Source organism: Schistocerca gregaria, chromosome 8, assembly GCF_023897955.1.
Source record: "Schistocerca gregaria isolate iqSchGreg1 chromosome 8, iqSchGreg1.2, whole genome shotgun sequence".
NCBI lineage: Eukaryota > Metazoa > Arthropoda > Insecta > Orthoptera > Acrididae > Schistocerca > Schistocerca gregaria.
This window is the reverse complement of record NC_064927.1, coordinates 506,524,395-506,543,240: the sequence shown is the minus strand read 5'-3', so window position 1 is coordinate 506,543,240 and position 18,846 is coordinate 506,524,395. Positions and strand designations below refer to the sequence as shown.

The 18,846-nt window shown below is 38.5% G+C and overlaps 1 protein-coding gene across 1 annotated transcript in view; it reads left to right on the top strand.

The window, feature by feature from the left end:
- Positions 1–6,908, top strand: part of LOC126283968 (probable 18S rRNA (guanine-N(7))-methyltransferase) — a 65,594-nt gene extending 58,686 nt beyond the window's left edge. Inside the window, exons 5-6 of the mRNA XM_049982426.1 lie at positions 5,857–6,089; positions 6,675–6,908. Coding sequence (XP_049838383.1) covers positions 5,857–6,089; positions 6,675–6,819 — 378 coding nt within the window. The 3' untranslated portion in view covers positions 6,820–6,908. The remainder of the gene's footprint in view (positions 1–5,856; positions 6,090–6,674) is intronic.
- Positions 6,909–18,846: the final 11,938 nt, after the last annotated feature.

The following is an 18,846-nucleotide window of genomic DNA, read 5'->3' as shown; positions in this document are numbered from 1 at the left end:
ATGCTGACACTGACATCTCCAGGCTACTACATCACTTCCCTTGATGAAGGATTTCTGAGACACAAACTGTTTTTTGCTGGAAACCAAGCTTGTGCAGACAAGTTTACCTACTCTCATTAAATACCCCGTTCCGTCGAGGGTAAAAAGAATCTTGTTTAAGGATACAGGATACTTTTCCGGCTCAGTATTGTGTAAAAATCAACTGCTAGTTGATCTTCCATATTTCACATTTTATGCCTAAATTTCTCAGTACTTCCAACCTTCCTATCACTCCATCATTGAAACGTGTAACTGCATCTAGTACACCAACTTTTAATGTATTTAGTCATAAAAAACCATTCTTGGGAAATCTTTCCCATATGCAATGGTTAAAACTTTCGTTTGTATTCTGAGTGCCCCGATGAAGACATTTACTAAGCAAAGCAAGGTCACTCAGGCCTCTAAAAATTGGTTTTATTTCATTCATAACAGGCCCAAGAAGAGAATGCTTACGATGGTACATTTGACCACTTTCTTTTGCCTTTAGGGAACCGCACCAAGAATCTGCTCTTTTAGGGTAAAGTCCGTGAACAGGGTGATCATCTGGTCTGTTTCAGTTTCTGTCAGTATGCCTCGATCAGACAGAGATTTTCCACCAGATAGCAACTTTCCTTTCATTTCTCCTCTTAGCTTCCTCACTCTTATCACTCATCCTATTTTGCACATGTCCACAACACTCCAGTTTTGTTGCCAAGGTATCACCATAAACATTGAACTCATTAATTTTATTGAAAGCTTTAGAGTCCCCATCATGTAGGTACTTCGTATATCTAACGTTATAAACAGGCGACGACCTCTGAGATATTTGTAGAGCTCCATCACACTCCATACCTCCACTGTAATGATCATAAGTCTTAGAACACTTATGTTCAGCATGTCCTTCAGTGTTACCATGCCAGGTTTGGCAGTACTTTGATATGCGCTCCACATCAACAACTTTTCCACTCTCCAGAGAACTAACACTTAAAACACCATTCAAGAAACGATGTCCTCGATGTTGCCATGTCCCACAAGTGCAACCACAATTTCCCTTGTTCCACTAATACTTACAGGTTCTTCTACTGCATGTTTAATAGACGCTTTAGACACAACTGTCAAGGCAGGTAAAAGTATTTTTATGTACTTGCTAAACCTCTGGGAGGAGGAGGAGGAAGGTCTATCAAACCACAGAATGTTTGCGCAGCCTTTTTTCTTTTCCCTGTTGCACACATTGCATGCACTAGCTTCAAATTCGCATCATACGAAATATGCACAATGCTTGAAGTAATTTTCGAGGTAGATTTATTGCAGGATCTACACAGAATAACAAATTTAGACACTAAACCCTTCTTGCTACTTTCTTGTTTAGCTATTTCCAGACAGCACACACCATCACATTGTTTACATTTCGCCACTTCCTTTATCAAAGAAGATAAGATGCCCTAACCAACAATAACAAATCCACTACAAGCAGTGCCATTGTTAACACAAAAATTTGAATCGCCAGGCGGCATGCTATGTGGCAGTTCCTTCCCTGAAGAACTGATACATAGGTTACTTTCAACAGTGTGGCTTGCTTTGTTTGTGAACTGACTACCACAGAATTTCCTTTTATTGAATTCCGTGATGCATGGCATAGTTCATATTTATTGCCCACTAAAGGATATGTACTTCCACAAATATATGCAGCATTTGGGCAACAAACATTCAGTAACATGTGAACAAACTGCTTCAGCAAAACAAAAGTAAATACTAGCAAAGATAATCATTTACATACACTGGAAACAAAAAGTTCACAATTCTTTTCAATATAGTACTGGTTTCTGTAACAGAAATAAAGGGGGTGTGGCAGCATACATGAGTGTAACTCATATATATATATATATAAAACAGAAAGAAACTTCCACATGGGAAAAATATATTAAAAACAAAGATTCCAAGACTTACCAAGCGGGAAAGCGCCGGCAGACAGGCACATGAACAAAACACACAAACACACACACAGAATTACGAGCTTTCGCAACTGGCAGTTGCTTCGTCAGGAAGGACGAAGCAACTGCCAGTTGCGAAAGCTCGTAATTCTGTGTGTGTGTTTGTGTGTTTTGTTCATGTGCCTGTCTGCCGGCGCTTTCCCGCTTGGTAAGTATATATATATATATATATATATATATATATATATATATATATATATATATATATATATATATATATATATAGGTCGTTTTTCATTTGAAACCTCATAATGTAAATATCAATGAAATCAGGAAAGACTATAGAATTTAATAAAGTCATAAAAAATTCTGATGTTTCACCATTTATAACTACCCTATATCCTTAAGATACAATACTCTTTATGCTGATAATCTCCATACATGATTTTGTATTGCACCCTGCCGAAATGAGTCCATCTTGATTATTCGTCTCTCACAACTTCTTTTTCTGGCTGGTGTTTCCCAGAAAGAATGACCTGGTGATGCTTAATCATTCGTCTGAACAATATCACATGGGGTGTGCACAAAAGAAACAAGACTAATGATGTAAATTTGTGTATGTACCAAATATATTTAGTTAGTGGTGACCAACTTCAAAGTTGTTGGACTTATAAGAGGCCACACGTGTTTATATTGGTTCCTTCCAGAAGAATGTGTCTGTAGTAATTGGCTTGTCCACTGCCAGTGAGCTGTTTTATTTTATTGAAACTTCTCATAGCTTAAGGACAGAGTTCCAAGTTCAGAAAACAGTAAAAACAATGATAAGTCACAATAAATAGTTTAAGTTGTAACATAAAGTTGTCCAGAAGGCGTGCAATAAGTTCATACGGTAGGTTGTGTGATACACACATCACCATGTATCATTTTTAGCAAGCTATATGTTGATTTTAACAACAGAATAAAGCAGTAATATAAGATGCACTCAGAGTTTACAACAAATGTCTCTTTAGTAAAGTGAGTCATCTAATTTCTTTCTTTCTCAAGTTTTATGGGCTTGTACTTCACCATGAATCCCACCTTAGCTAAAAAAAAAAAAAAAAAAAAAAAAACCTCCTGCTACCCGTTCTGAACATTCTAGTGTTCAACAAAGTGTAAATTGAGTTTTCTGTGTCATTAGTCTATTCCTGTAAATTGTGTAAAACATTAGATAAGTAAAGTATAAGAGTCACTTATGAAGAAATGCAATGATAAGATTGTACAGTCAGAACTGGTAGAAATCGTGACATACTGGTGTTAACCCCTGTAAATACACTGTATTTGGGAGTTGTGGTTCTGGAAAGTTATTATTATTGGTGTCAGTATTTTCTCAGGGTGAAACTATTTCCTTTCAATTGTATGAGAAAAACTGGTCATAATGTTGGAGCTTCAATGACCAAACCCAAAGTTGCTTTTTTTCTGCAGAATTTTTATCTGATATTTTTAGGTGCCAGCAAAGTCCACAGCATGGATTTAATTGTGTGACTCTTTTCTGTAACCCATATTCTTAGGACTTAGTTGAATGAACTATGTCTCCTAACAATAAAAGTTTATCAGTTGCTGCTTTTAAAGCATACTTTTTGGGATCCATAGTGCACATGCATATTTGAAATACATATACTTCTCACTATAGTAACTGACATATTTGTTCAGAGTGAATTCAGCAGCTATATTGATATTTAAAACAGTTTTAATATATTGTTTATTTTTCAATATATTAAAATTCTTCTAAACATACACTTCTAATGGTATCATAATTTGTTACAGAATGTTGTCGCCTGTTGGTAATTTGACATGTCACTTCACTTTCTTCTTTAGAATGAATGTTTTGCTTTACTGATTTCAGGTTTCAGGTATCAAATACACAAGACAGTCACAGAATAATTTAAATTTAGATAAAAGATAAAACTGTGGTCACCTCGGTGGTTGGTTTGAACATCACAGTGCATTACCAGGCACTTATTTTTATTTCTTTAGCATGGATTTGGTGCAGAATATAAAAATAATATGTATAAAACAAAGTTATAAAACTTTACAATGCATTCACAAGGATAAAACAGAATATACCAGCAGTGTATATAAAAATTTATATTTTGAAATTGAGGCCATTAGTCTCGTCCAGTCACAGTAAGGTCTTCCAATAAGATCTTGCTGCTGTCCTCTATGAAATTATTGTGGGCAGCAAAGGCAACGTCACCAGCATATACAAATTTTGTTGAGGTCATATTTTGAGGCCTACCACAGGGCACATTGCTTAACAGGGATGTTATTCATTTAGTAAGAATGTTACTTAGCTGCACGATACCACATTGAGAAGTTTATAAATAAGACCATCTCTCCAAACTGTGTCATATGCTGCACTCAAGTCAAGTTGATATACACCACTGAAATTTTCGGCCGTTTCTGAAACCTAGCCTCAGTGTGTGTTGTCAGGCTGAGTACCTGGTCAACAGAACTGCGATAAGGACTGAATCCAGACTGTTCAACCGGAATGTCTTCTAGTATCAGTGGGCCTCTACACTTTAGAATCTTTTTGTCTAGGAGTTTGTTACATGAATTCAGTAGGGCTATAGGGCAGTAACTTATGGATATGTTCTTTGGTTTTTTTGGTTTTAGTACTATGTTGACTTCCAATTTCTCGAGTTTCTGAGAGATATATCCTTTAAGTATGTTGAAGAAAAATTTGCTTATTGATGTTATGTATTTTCTGCAATTTTTTAGGAATCCAGGTTGGATTCCATCAAATCCAGGACCCTAGCCTGACTTAATATTTTCTAGGGCATTGTGAAAGTGATATGCCATTGCATTACTCCGAACTTTGAATTGGCTTACTCAGCCAGTAATAAGAGGACCTATAGTTCAATGTGTGGAATTGAGAGAAGTGATCATTACAGATAAGAATCCTAGGGTTGACCGGGCATCAAACCCCATACTATTGAAATTGTACTTGAACACTTAGCCACAGAGCAGCAAGATTCATCTGGAAAATATTAATCAGTTGGGTACAGATTTTTAAGATTGTCAGCTGTGGGAAAAGAATACAGATGATGACAAAATAATTTATTCTTGACATTATAGTACCTACGCCCTCTGTTTAGGGCTTTGCAAGGAAAGAATAAGGGTTGACAGTAATGGTAAACTTCTGGATATGGTAGGCCTGCTGAGAAAACAAAGTAAATGAGTGTGGAGAAGAATAAAAGTAATTGATGCTAAGAGAAGAAAAAAAAGTAAATAATGCTAAAAGAGCATGCACAAGGAATGGGAGTGAGCACAGAAAAGAGGGAAAACATGTGAGGCAAGTGAAGAGAAAGAATGAGAGAATAAATATACAGCATTTGTGCAGGTAATCATCCGATTTAATCAGTTTACAAAAGCTAGAGTGTAAGTATCTATATCGTTGAGAGCCATTTAAAGTAAAACAACATATGACTTACTAAAACACAACAACATGCAATTTTTTATTTGGGCCTTAGATTTTTTAAACCATGTAGAAGAAATAACAATGAGTACCTTTATGTGTACTTTGAATTTGACAAGTGTAGTGAAGTAGTAGTGCACATTATTGGACTAATAATTGTGATGAACCATTTACAAATTCATTACATTCATTTCGCATTGGAGTTACCAAGACGTTGCAAAACCAAATGGTTCTTTCAGGAGAAGTGTAGTCATATTCTTTTAATCTATCTGTGTCAAACCTAGTGTAAAAGTCCGTTTGTAACGAGATCACTAGTGGAAAAAGTACTATACTGTAACCGAGAAACATACTGAGTTAAGAAAGTTATAATCCCTTCAATTAAAGTGTCTGTATATTTTAAGTAAAAAATTTCCTTTTAGCTGACATAACTATCATTATTCTATTTGTTTTCAGAACCGAACAGCAAGGGCTGTTCTTCAGTTTTACCCTGAGAACAGTGATCAAATTGAGCTAGTTACAACACAAGCCATGAAGGCAGGATTCTTTGGAGGACTTGTTGTGGACTACCCAAACAGTACAAAGGCAAAAAAATTCTTCTTAGTTCTGATGACAGGAGCAGCAGTACCATTACCGAAAGCCCTTGGTACTGATGAAGATGCCAACGGAGTGTCATACACCAGTAAAAGGTTGTACTCTCCCCTTTTATGTTGATCTACATTGTTGTATGGAATAGATATTATTTAACATTATACTTGGGTATCATATTGCAGTAGTTCTTGAAAGGGTTGTAACTTGTGCTTTTTGCAGTATGAAAGTTCATAATTGTACTTGAGGTAAAGGGGTACAAGTCCAATATCCACGTTTTTTACTTAAAATACTCTTTTTTTATGTATACACAGTTTTAATTGTGGAAGAAAGGCAGCAATCCTGCTCCTACCAATTGCCAATTTAGGTGTGTTAAAATGGCACACATCTGCAATGAGCAGGAGACGGATTGCTACCCTTCATCTACAAGTGAAGTGTTGTGTAGGTATTAAAAATATGGACTTAAGTCAAAACTGCAGAAATTGGACTTCACACTCCTTCATAAATCACATACTGATTTGTTTGTATGTATGTGTGTATTTTTTGCAAGGAACATTAATCATGACTGATGATTGTTTAATTTCAAATAACAGTAGTTTCCTTCTTAATGTTAAGATTTGAACTATTTTATAAATCTGTTGTCAGGCAGAAGGATTGTAAATAATGGTGTTTTTATGTGTGTTCAGGGAACAAATGAAGAAGATCCGTGGAAAATCTCTCAAAAAAAGTAGAGACTGGATTCTAGAAAAGAAAGAACGGAGAAGAAGACAGGGCAGAGAAACAAGGATAGACACAAAATACACAGGTCGTAAGAGATCTGGAAGGTTTTAAAAAATGAATGTCAAAACTGTGTACAGTATCTGAACTTGTATTGATATTAAACCAGTATGTTTTCGTACATAAAAGCATTTTCTTAAATATTTATAGTCACTCAATCTTTAATACTTATAATGTTAGAAGTAAACCACTTGTCATATGGTTGAATTGCTGTACATTGAGTTAAGTTATTTATAATCATAAGATAAACATACATATCAGACAGATGGTTTTGATGTTCTTCTAAGTGAATTCAAAGTAATATTAATTTGCTGGATCATTGTATTAGTTATGTTTGTTGAGTTTTTGATGAATCACGGACCAGGTAACTGTCTAGATGAAAAAGATCGTTCTGCTCACTCAGAGATAAACAAACTTGTTTCATAAAGTAATAGATGAGGCTGTACAGTTTCCAGTCTCGAAGTGTTGTTGAGATGATGCTGGATGGTTACACACTATAGTTAAGTCGGTGTAAGTTAATCATTGACAGTTACAGAGGGTTGGGTCTACAGGGCCGCATGTCTCTATCAACCAGTGACATAATACTATTCTGTAAATATCGCTATGGTAATGCCTCAGTGTTGTCACAGCTCTATAGATGGCATACTTTTTTCAGCATGCAGCCGCAAGCACTTCATGGTTGAAACCTGGCAACAATGATGCTGTGAGTTGTCGGGAATCTTCTTACACTGTCTCGTCAATAGTCAGATATAAATATAATGGTGGAATAAAGACGCAAAAAAATAAGGTATGCAAAAAGTGCTCATGGAAATTGCTTCACCTGGAATTAATTGAAACCTGTAGAAGGCTATAGCAGTGTACCAGTATTAAATGATTGAAATTTCAGTTGTGTGATGGGAAAGATCAGTATTACACTAAACTTGCCAGTGAAGTTAGCTTAGTTTACCCGAATCAGTATTTCTTGTTAACGTCAAAACTGAGTAATTTCAGTATGTGTGTGAGTATGAGTGTGGCAATATAGCCGATCCTCAGAAAATGAGTGTGTAGTACTTTGACATAGTTGATCATAATGATGTGCTTCTACAACAGTTATACTATTGTAAAAGCAGTATTTGTATATAAACCACTTTGATACAAATTCCCCAGGAACTTAATTCATTGACTAAGGTGCAATGCTTAGCTCTCTAAATGATGGTTCAAACCCCTTTCTGCCCACTCAGATGTAGGTGTTTTATAATTTCCTCTATCACTACAAGGAAATGCTGGGATGGTTGCTTTGAAAGGGAACGCCTGACTTCCTTCCTCATTCCTCCTGTGCTCCATCTTTAATATACCTAGTTGTCAGTGCGATGTTAACCCCTAATCTTCTTTCCGCCCTTCCTTTTTTCTTTAGTATCTTTGGTTCCAAACTATTAAATTTAAAGGCAGTGATTGCAGTGCCAGCAGGTTTCAAGCCATACTAAATTCACAAAGTTAGTACAGTTGTGTAATTCCAGAGATGTATGTACTTTCTTGTATTTAATCTATGGCATAACATTTATTTCAGGTTTAAGTAACCTCCTCAGTATTAAAATTTTTACAACCATTGGTCTATTCGTGCAACACTGTATTTTGTTTATAACTTGATGATATATTTTTACAACTTGCCTTAAGTTACTTTACTACTGAGCAAGATGGTGCAATGGTAAGCCATTTGATTCTTGTTTGGAAATCGGTCATTTCAGATCCTCGTACAGGGATCCGGATTTAGCTCTTCTGCAACTCAAGTGTATTTCCTTCGAAGTTGATGGCCAGTTACATTCCCCAATCTGCTCTTTCACCAATGATTGCATTGTTGACAGAATGTAAAACCATGTTGTTTGGTTACTTTTTTCCACTCCACTAAACTCTGGCTAATTTGGTCTTCAGTAGCCCTGTCTCTCGGTAATTGGGTCCTTATCTGAAATGGCTCACAACAATGAATTATTGTGCACAACAGTGTTACTAAATTATAACATTAAGCAATGCTATACATATTTGAAATTGTGACGTTCTTTACAGTTGAGCATTATGTCTTGTAAAAGTAAACATGTTACGCTAAACCTCGAGCAGAAACTTGAAATTTCAGGTAAGTTGAACGTAGGTTTTTTTGTAGAAAGCCGTTGCTGCTTAGTAGTGTGCTGGACAAGCAGCTGTTTGACGTCAAAAAGAAAGACGATGTTATTAGACAATATGCAACCCAAATGGATAGTGAGTTGGGAAAATGGAAGGTTATGCAAAAAAAAGTGAGAATGAAGAACTGGATGTAGGTGTCCATAGATGTTTTATACAACAATGCAGTAAAGGAAATGATAGGAGAAAGCAATTGCATGTAACAGACAATGTGGCGGTAGTAACTTGATTGCAGCAAGCGAGGGCTATCTAACTAGAAAAAATGACATGGCATTTGGCAGCCAGTAGTCATTGGAGGAAGTCACTCAGCGAACGGAAAAAATGCTGGTTAGTTTGTAAACAAGACACGGAAGATAATAGAGAAGGAAGATTTAACTGCTGATGCCTGGAACCAGACTCATTTACAAGATGTTTTCTTCAGAAACATTAGGTGGCAAGAACAATAAAGAAGCTCGTGGATACAAGCAACAGAAACACTGTGTAATCTTAATGACACATTGTAACACAAAGGGGGATCATAAACTACTGCTCATGGTCACTGGTAAATCCCAACATCCATGTTGTTTTCAACACTGTGTGGATGGACAGGGAAACATTCTCTCAGTGGTTCCATGAAATGTTGGTACCATCAGTGAGAAAAGAACTTAAGAAGAAAAAGTTTTCACTGAAAGCTGTCCTCATTACTGACAGTGTTTCTGGTCATCGTTCTGATGTGACTATATAAAATTCAATGGTATACAAGCAATCTTTCTTCCATCCAGTGTGATAGCCATGATTAAGGGATTTTGAAATCAGTTTTAAGCAATTAGCAACATGCATTACACATTTCTTGCCTGCTTGGTGATCAAATGTGAAGACGACTCTACTGGGACTATGCTGAAGGTGTGCAAAGCAGTCAACTGGGATAAAGTGGAGAGTGCTACGATTATGAAAAGCTGTAGAAAAGAGTGGCCATACATTGATGCAGAGTTGGATCCAGTACTGAGTGACAGCGATGAGCCAGTGAATTCAGAATCATCAATTTCGGATACTTTGTATGTTGACATATTCTATAAGCTTCCAGGAGGTGGGGAAGTTGATGGTGAAGATGTTGCCAAGTGGCTGATAAGGAAAACTGTGAGACAAATCAAACTTCAACAGATGAAGAGATTGTCAAAAGTGTGCAGGGAAGTACTGATAAAAGTGATGAAGAAGAAAATATAGGAAGAGACAGCATGAAGATTTCTCACACTGCTGATACTGGAGCTGCAAACGTCTTCCTGGCATACATCGTGCAACAACAGATACGTGGGAGTACGCGCGTAGTGCTCGTAATGCAGTTGCTTGATAAAGTGTGTCGCTGTCACATATCATCAGTGTGACAATTAAACACTTGGGACATGTTTCACAGTGAGTGGCTCTACTGTATAAGTATGTATACAAAGACAAAAAGTTACGTACAGGGACAAAGTTTTCTTTGAAGACGAATGTATCTTTGGATTTAATAATGTAAATACCCTATGTTTTTAAAATAAATTTCATACACTCTTAGTAATCTGGCAGCCATATGTACAACGAATGACCAGATTAACAAGAGACTAGTATGTCACCACAGTCACCTCTGATACCCATACATTTCCTGATATTGTTTAAGAATTTTTATTTCAGAGTCTCACAACAGTTACACTTACTCCTACAAACCCTTCATTTCTCCATCCATATTGGATCTTATCATCAAGTGAGTTATGATCATCACAATTTCCATACCCTGTCATAATCCTTGATTGCCATTGTGACCTTTAGCAAGAATTAGTTGCATCTAGTTTACGTGCAGTTTCTGATAAGTTAGTCTTTGTGGAATGTAGTTACTGTATGCAGAAAATTTCTTAACACTTTCCACCAGTGGTTCAAAATTCATTCAAACATGAATTTCGTATTTAATTTCATCTTATACTCAGTTTCATCTTATACTCAGTTTCATCTTATACTCAGTTTCATCTTACTTACACTCAGTGTCATCTTACTTACACTCAGTGTCATCTTACTTACACTCAGTGTCATCTTACTTACACTCAGTGTCATCTTACTTACACTCAGTTTCATCTTATACTCAGTTTCCAAGCACAACAATGCTGCAAATAGTGAAAAAATACTACAGCTTTCCTTTTTACCATTTACCACCTCACCTTTTTACCATTTACCACCTTTTTACCACCCTTTTTACATTTTACAACCCTTTTTACATTTTACAACCCTTTTTTTTACATTTTACAACCCTTTTTTTTACATTTTACAACCCTTTTTTTACATTTTACAACCCTTTTTTTTTACATTTTACAACCCTTTTTACATTTTACAACCCTTTTTACATTTTACAACCCTTTTTACATTTTACAACCCTTTTTTTTACATTTTACCACCCTTTTTTTACATTTTACCACCCTTTTTTTTACGTTTTACTGCCAGTAAAACACTGAGTTGGGTTCATTACAAAATATATGTATGTTTCAGATTTTACTAGGGGCTCTCAGCTGCCAGTTCCAAGCCTTGATAGACTTTTTCATGAAATCTTATATTTGAAGTGTTTGTTTTCATAGTTGAAGCATCTAGGAGATATTTACATGGGTGGAAATTGAAGGTTTTTAAAGTACATTTGCTCACTGCCTTGGTGATATGCAGCTGTTCTTGTCTGGGACAGACTCCAAACTGAGACTGTAGGCTCCAGCAACTTACTTAATTCACTGGCTTTTATTTACTTGCTCCTCATAATACTACAAATTGTGTACATGTAGCTAACACACGTACTTGTTTTTCAATGATACTGAAAGGTATATTCCACCCCAGATTTTCTATTGTTTGATACTGAAAGTTCTAGTTTAGAATGAAGAATTATTTAGGAATAAAGGAGATGACTCGCCAAACGGCAGAAGTGTTGCATCATCAATAGGCACACAAAAAAAAGGTAAAGAGCTTGGGACACACACACACACACACACACACACACACACACACACACACACACACACACACACACACACACACACACAGTCACATTAAAATTGTTCACGTGATACCTCTACTTCAATAAGTTATTATTCTTGTATTCTTTTGTTCACACTCCTGATTTTTTTTTCCAGTGTTCAGTACTGAACCCAACTGTGTTTCTTGACATCACTCTCATAATCTGTCTTTTAGTTACAACAATGGAATCCATAGGAACCTGAACTACTTTAATGACTCATAACACTTGATCCAATAATGGGACACATTTGCAATTTTGGGAGATGGTAACACACAATTGGGAGATTACATGCATGCAAAAAGTCCTTACAGCAAATGTTGGAAGTGCACTCCACCACAGTCAGTGCACGACTGTTCTGGTTTCACCACATTCTGTGAAATGTATCCTCAGCAATTTTGCTTATTTCATGAATAATGGCAGCATGGAGTTCTGCAGTTGCGTGGGGTCTCTTCTTGTACACTCAGTTTTTAAGATACAACCACAAGAGGCATGAAAGGGGGATGGTTAGGTCATGGGAGCCAGAAATTTTTTGAGATTATTGGGTCTCCGAAGTCACTCGTTGCTAGTTGCATGGAAGTGTGACATTGCTCCATCTTATTCGAAGCAACCATCTGTAAGTTTGACATCATACAGCTGCTCCACAAATGTATTAATCCACCTATGTAATGTAAACTGTAGTGTCTATGGTTGTATCAAAGAAAACAAGGCCAAAAATCCTGGAAGCTGGCACCAAGCCCCGCACACTAACCATTTCATTGTGCAGTAGTGTTCTTTTTATTTTATGGGTGATTACACTAACACAGTATCTGCCGTTTTGTGTATTGGTGTAATGTGACAAATGGAACCAAGTCTTATCTGTAATCCAAGTTACGGAAAGAAAATGTGGATGTTAAACACATGAAGCCATTGGCAATAACGCATTCTTTTCTCATGCTCTGTTTCTTGCAATGCTTCCATCATGTGCATTCTCTGTGGTAGTAATGTCAATTTCTCATCAATGCAGCAGTTTCCTTGGAGTGTTCTCCACATATCTTCAGACATCGTTGTTAACCTCGGCACTCAGTGTCTTTGTCTGCCATTGTCACTGGTTAGTACACTAGTTGACTCCAGCTTCTTTGCAATCGCTAAAATTGTTGCCTTTGTTGGAACATTGTGCACATTGGATTCTCTCCAGAATGCCAGTTGTCGGTCTACCAATATGTTTTCACAATAACAACCTGATCTCAAAGTGTCTATTACATATTTCTGCCAGATAGAGACTGTGAACAAATCACTGATTTGCTCATCATTGTCACATAGACCGAACGACACACTCAGACTCACAAACCTGCGACCGACGAGGCTACAAACAAACTACCGTGACCGAGCAAGCATGGCATTGTACCAGACAAAGGACCTCATGCACAGAATCAACCATCAACTTGACAACAACGGATAATATTTCTTTTTCTCCCAGAGGTACTGAGATCATTAAAACAACTTTCCCATTTCTAAGGGCTTTCAGAGGGAAATTATAACATATTGAAGTAGTTCAGGTTTATATGAATTGTGGGATTGCTACTCTGCAACATCTATAACCAAGTGTTCATTTTGTAAACAACATTAAAAATGGCTACACTAGGTAGCAGCGAAAACAGCAGCTCAGAGGGATAGGTGACTGTGGCTAGACTGGATTGTGAAAAAATTGGACCACATAAAAATTGGGACTTTGTACGGGCGCTGATTACTGCGCAGTTGAGCGCCCCACAACCAACATGGTGACATCGTGCGTATAATGTGGTGAAGTATTTTGTCACTGGTTACAATGTATAAGGTAAAACGCAGGAAAAGCACTTTGTCCTAAATGTCAATTACCTTTGCCAGATATCTCCATATAATAAGTGACAGTCTGGCAAACAGCTGGCTATCATTTGTAAAAACATGCATTAACAGTCAAACTTGTCAAGTAGGCCATAGTCAGAATTTTTCTCAAACACAATCTATGACTGACAGACATGTTAAACAAAGCAGGACACTATCAAATAATTTAACAAACATATGAAGTTTGGCGGATTTGATTATATATGGGGGCCTTCAGAAGCAACGACTATTAAATTAACTGGGTTTATTTGTCAATACTGCACTTCATTTGTATTGCTGTCAGCATGACCTTCATTCATGTATGTGTTCACTGTAAGGAAGTATTGTATGTTTGTGAAGAGAGCAACTGTTTTCATCATGTAGTATTGCTGTTTCGTTTGTGAGTTAAGATGACTGAATTTCAAGATAGAGAGAACCACACAAATGGTGTTACAACAAGGTAAACAAATTTCTTCAGAGTGTTAAAGACAACACCAAAAGGGATGAAATCTTATTGGCAGCACAAATAAAATGTGATGTTTCACTACAAATTGTACTGAGAATATTTGCGTATGCATGAGGTATGGAGTGCTAGTGGCCAAGAAATGAAGTTTCTATTTTCAATGAAAGATGTTGGTGGAAGAAGACTGCCACTTATTAAGATGATTTCCAGAAAGACATTGTTCATTGTACCGTATTGCAATTTTATGACCTTACGAAGTGCCATACTATGCAAAAGATAGCAGATGTTTTACATGACAAGCTGGCTTTCACCGGGGGTTGACATTCAATTGGAACAATTCTGAAAAATTTGTCGTTCAGCTACAGAAAATATAACAAAAACAATTAAAGATGTATTATGGTGAAGAGATACACAATTGTAGTAGCTGGGGAAGCATTTATGAGGAATATGCACAGTACAGAAAAGAGAATAACTCTATTTGTCTTAACGAGACCTGGCTCAATCAGAATGACACCAGGAAGCACAACTAGCATGATTCAAAGGACAGTGTTGGTTTGAAAATAAAGACTACCAAAGAAATTGAAGTTATTGTTTGCCATGCAGGAGCTTCTGAATATGACATTTTCAAAAATGCTGAACTAATATTTACATGCTGCAAGTCCAGTGATTATGTTGAAGAGATGAATGATGATGTATTTAAATAATGGTTTTTAGACTTATTATTGTCCGCAGCTCGTGGTCTTGCAAAAGCGTTCTCGCTTCCCACGCACAGGGTTCCGGGTTCGATTCCTGGTGAGGTCAGGGATTTTCCTTGCCTCAAGATGACTGGGTGCTGTTGTGTTTGCACCACCACCATCGTCTTCATCATCATCATCATAACTCATCCCCATTACGGTCGGAGGAAGGCAATGGCAAACCACCTCCGCTAGGACCTTGCCTAGTCGTCGGTGCGTGTCTCCCGCATTGTTCCCTATGCTCTTGGAGTATGAGACCTCATCGCAGATTTATTACATCAAGGATGGTCAGTGTTTTTTACCAACTGCTTACTTTTGCAACTTTGTTAATAATAAAATATTCTAACTTCACACTGGTTCCTTAGCAATGGTGATTTGTAAAGTAGTGAAGTGAAAGTATAAAGCTTTACCAAACACTTCATGTCAAAAATTTATGAAAACAGAATTAAAATATTTTTAAAGTCCCTGCCATTGCCACCCACCACAAAAGCTGAAATGCCCACTAGTGGGTGGTATGGGTCAGGTTGATTACCACTGTGTTACATGGTTTAGAAGAGGTTTGTGTGATTGTCATGGGTAACGTAAGTTATCATTCTAGGGAAAAATTTCTGATTCAAATACGAAGAAGGAAGAAATTGCCTAGTAACTAGAAAATAACACTAGTTCAATTTTGGGTTGCTACACGAAAGTGGAGGTGTTGGAGGAAGTCGGTTGCCACAGGTACCTTTACTATCAATTTGAACTGGACAGCTTAGCAGCAGAAGTAGGCCACAGAGCTGTGAGGCTGACCATTACCATTGCCATTGCCAGTACACCCTCAAAAATGTGTGGTCCCTATTGAAATGAAAGGCTGTATCCATAAATGGCACAGAGTAAATTGGATGTGCAGAATTCACCTGTGGAAGCTATTGATAAGTCACAGAAAAGATCATATTAAATGCATACACCACACTGGAATTCACAAGAAAACAACTTTCTGAAGGAACACGTCCAAGAAAAGTAGATGGAAAGCATTGTTATTGCTTCAACTGACTCGTTTGGATAGCAAGTATTCAGAGAAGCACAATTAAACAGCAATAAACTGCATTGAATTATGTGTTTCTTGTTCCTTCCCCTTTCCAAAGCTATAAATGCTGTTTCCTCTCTGCTATCCCTTCCCTTCCCTTCCCTGTCATGTTCTCCCCCCCCCCAGAAAAAAGTCATTTTGTGTCAGAACAGCCACTGGGGGTATACTGCTTGTGCTAGCATGTTTGTCTGTGTTACTTGTGGGGAGAAAACATACGCAAAACTAAATTTATTCTTCTTCTGCCGGCCCGGGGGGCTGAGTGGTACTGGCGCCACAGTCTGGAACCGCGCGACCGCTGCGGTTGCAGGTTCGAATCCTGCTTCGGGCATGGATGTGTGTGATGTCCTTAGGTTAGTTAGGTTTAAGTATTGCTAAGTTCTAGGGGACTGATGACCTCAGAAGTTAAGTCCCATAGTGCTCAGAGCCATTTGAACCATTTTTTTATTCTTCTTCTTAGAAATCTTGCCAAGTCTGCTTCATTTGTTATACAACTGCAACGCCTCCAACTTGCTACAGACAGTTAGGCGGCCTTTTACATAACAGTCCGTGTACCGTACCTAACCTCAACACCCACTATGAAAACCAACAATAGATTACGACGTTTCCCACTCGTGCAAAAGGGATCACATTTCTGAACACCTCTGAACATTCCATATCTTTGGAACGACCTTACTGCTTCCTGATTATGAACTTCCAAAGTATGCCTCTGCACTACTTCCTCCCGAGGGGCTTCAATCTCGTCTCGTCTCATGCACTCTACCACTGTCGCTAAGTGACTGCTTGATTTCGTGAGCAGTCTCCCACTCCACAACACACTTTCCTTACATGCAGACGTTTTGGCCAATCATACTCCAGAGCAGAATGTAGGGACCACTATTGGCAATTGCCTGCTCACTCTCATAGTACTACTGTAAAATGCTGCTGCCTGACAACACCGTCAGTAGTTTCATCCCAAAGAGTACTAGGAAATGTTAGCCATTCTGTGGGAAACATTTGTATTCCAAAACCTCCCAGTTGGTCTGGGTTACACCCGTTAGATTAAGCTCACTTCGCTCTGGGCATGAGAACAATTCCCCCACCTACAGAGATGACCCCCTCCAATCTTTGCAGCATCTTTTCCTTCTGTGCTGCATGTCTATCCTCCTGCTATTCTTTTTCCCTCCCCTTGGGGAATATGTGTGGGGTATTTTTGGGGATGTTCCGCATTGTCTGTCACTGACACAAGAACAGTCTCACCACTGTTTTTTTGTTCCCTTTCCCTTTCTTTGATTCCCATCTCCTCTCGTTCCTCCACTTCGTCATTTGAGACTCCTCTTTTTCTTCTTCTTCTTCTTCTTCCTCACTGTGCGCTCCTGAAGCCCAGCCCATGTATCTGATGCATAACAGGAGACTGGGTAACATGTATTTCCCAGCCCCGGGTCAACAGGTAGGGTTTGCACGTGCCCCCTGATACAGGCCAGGCCCTGGGAGGGGTGACTGCCTGAGCTGCTACCTACCCAAATTGCCAATTGGTCCCTCTGTCAGGTGTATTCGGGAGGTGTGACCTCAGGTGTGAACAATCACCTAAGGTGGATGCACCCCCTTATGAAGGAGTCCCTAGTTGAAAGGAGCGCACCATCATAGATGTTGGCAATAATGGGGAATTTTCTCGCAATGAGCCATTCGTCTTCACAATCAACATTTACGAAACGTAAACAGAATGAGGCTAACGATTCAAAGACGCTTCCAGCTGCACCACGGTTCCTCGTGGTCTCACATACTTTGGACGGTGAGCCCCTCACCATGGTAAATCCATTTATTATTCAGAAAGGTTTTTATGCAGTTGCTGGCCCTGTGATATCCTGCTCTTGTTTATAGAATGGTACTTTGCTTTTGGAGACTACTTCTGATTCTCAAGCATGACAACTGCCTGCCGCCTCACTTCTCCACGGTTACCCTGTTCGTGTCGAGGGCCATAGAACTCTGAACTCTTCCTGTGGTTATCCACACTAGGCTGCTCAACTGTATGACCCACGCCGAAATCCAGTCTTACCTCTCTGATCAGAATGTCATTGCCATCCATCGGGTGATGAAAAAGGTAGATTCCTTCATAGTGCCCACCTGCACTCTTTTTTCTCACCTTTGGTAGAGTGTTGCTTCTGCCTAAGATCAAAGCAGGCTATGAAATTAGCTCAGTCCAACCGTACATTCTGAACCTGATGGGCTGCTACCAGTGTCATCATTTCAATCACACTAGAACATCTTGCCAGCACAGTCAAACGTGTTAACCTGTGGTAAGGATGTACACGAGGGTGACTGTCCACCTCCTTCTCCCCACTGTATCAACTGCAATGGCGACCATACCAACTCTTCTTGGGATTTTCCCCTGTGTCTTGAGGAGCTGGTTGTCCAGGAGATGCGGGTAAAGGAAAAAGTGCCCTAACCATTCGCTCACAAGTTATTGGCTAGTCGCAAACCCTGCATTCTCTCATCTGGCATTCATAGTTCTGTTCTTGTTACCCCCTTGCTCCATAAAGGACATTGCCATGCAGATATGTGACCTCAAATGCAGCTCTGAGGCTGTGAAATCGCCAGTGTCGAGGTAGCATTGCCATCCCCCTGAGCAGCTGTGCAACAAGCAATCAAACTCTCACCTCAAGGGGCAAAGCCACCAGCTACACATCTGGTAGGCTGGAAAGGACAAAAGGAGTACTCCCATGAAGACTTCCTACTTCCCTCCAGCCTACTTTCCTCTGCTATCCAGAAAGGTTCGAAGAAGTCCACCAAAGGTAAATGGTCTTCTCCTTGGCCTCTTCAATGGTGTTGTTACGTGATACCTTAGCCCGGC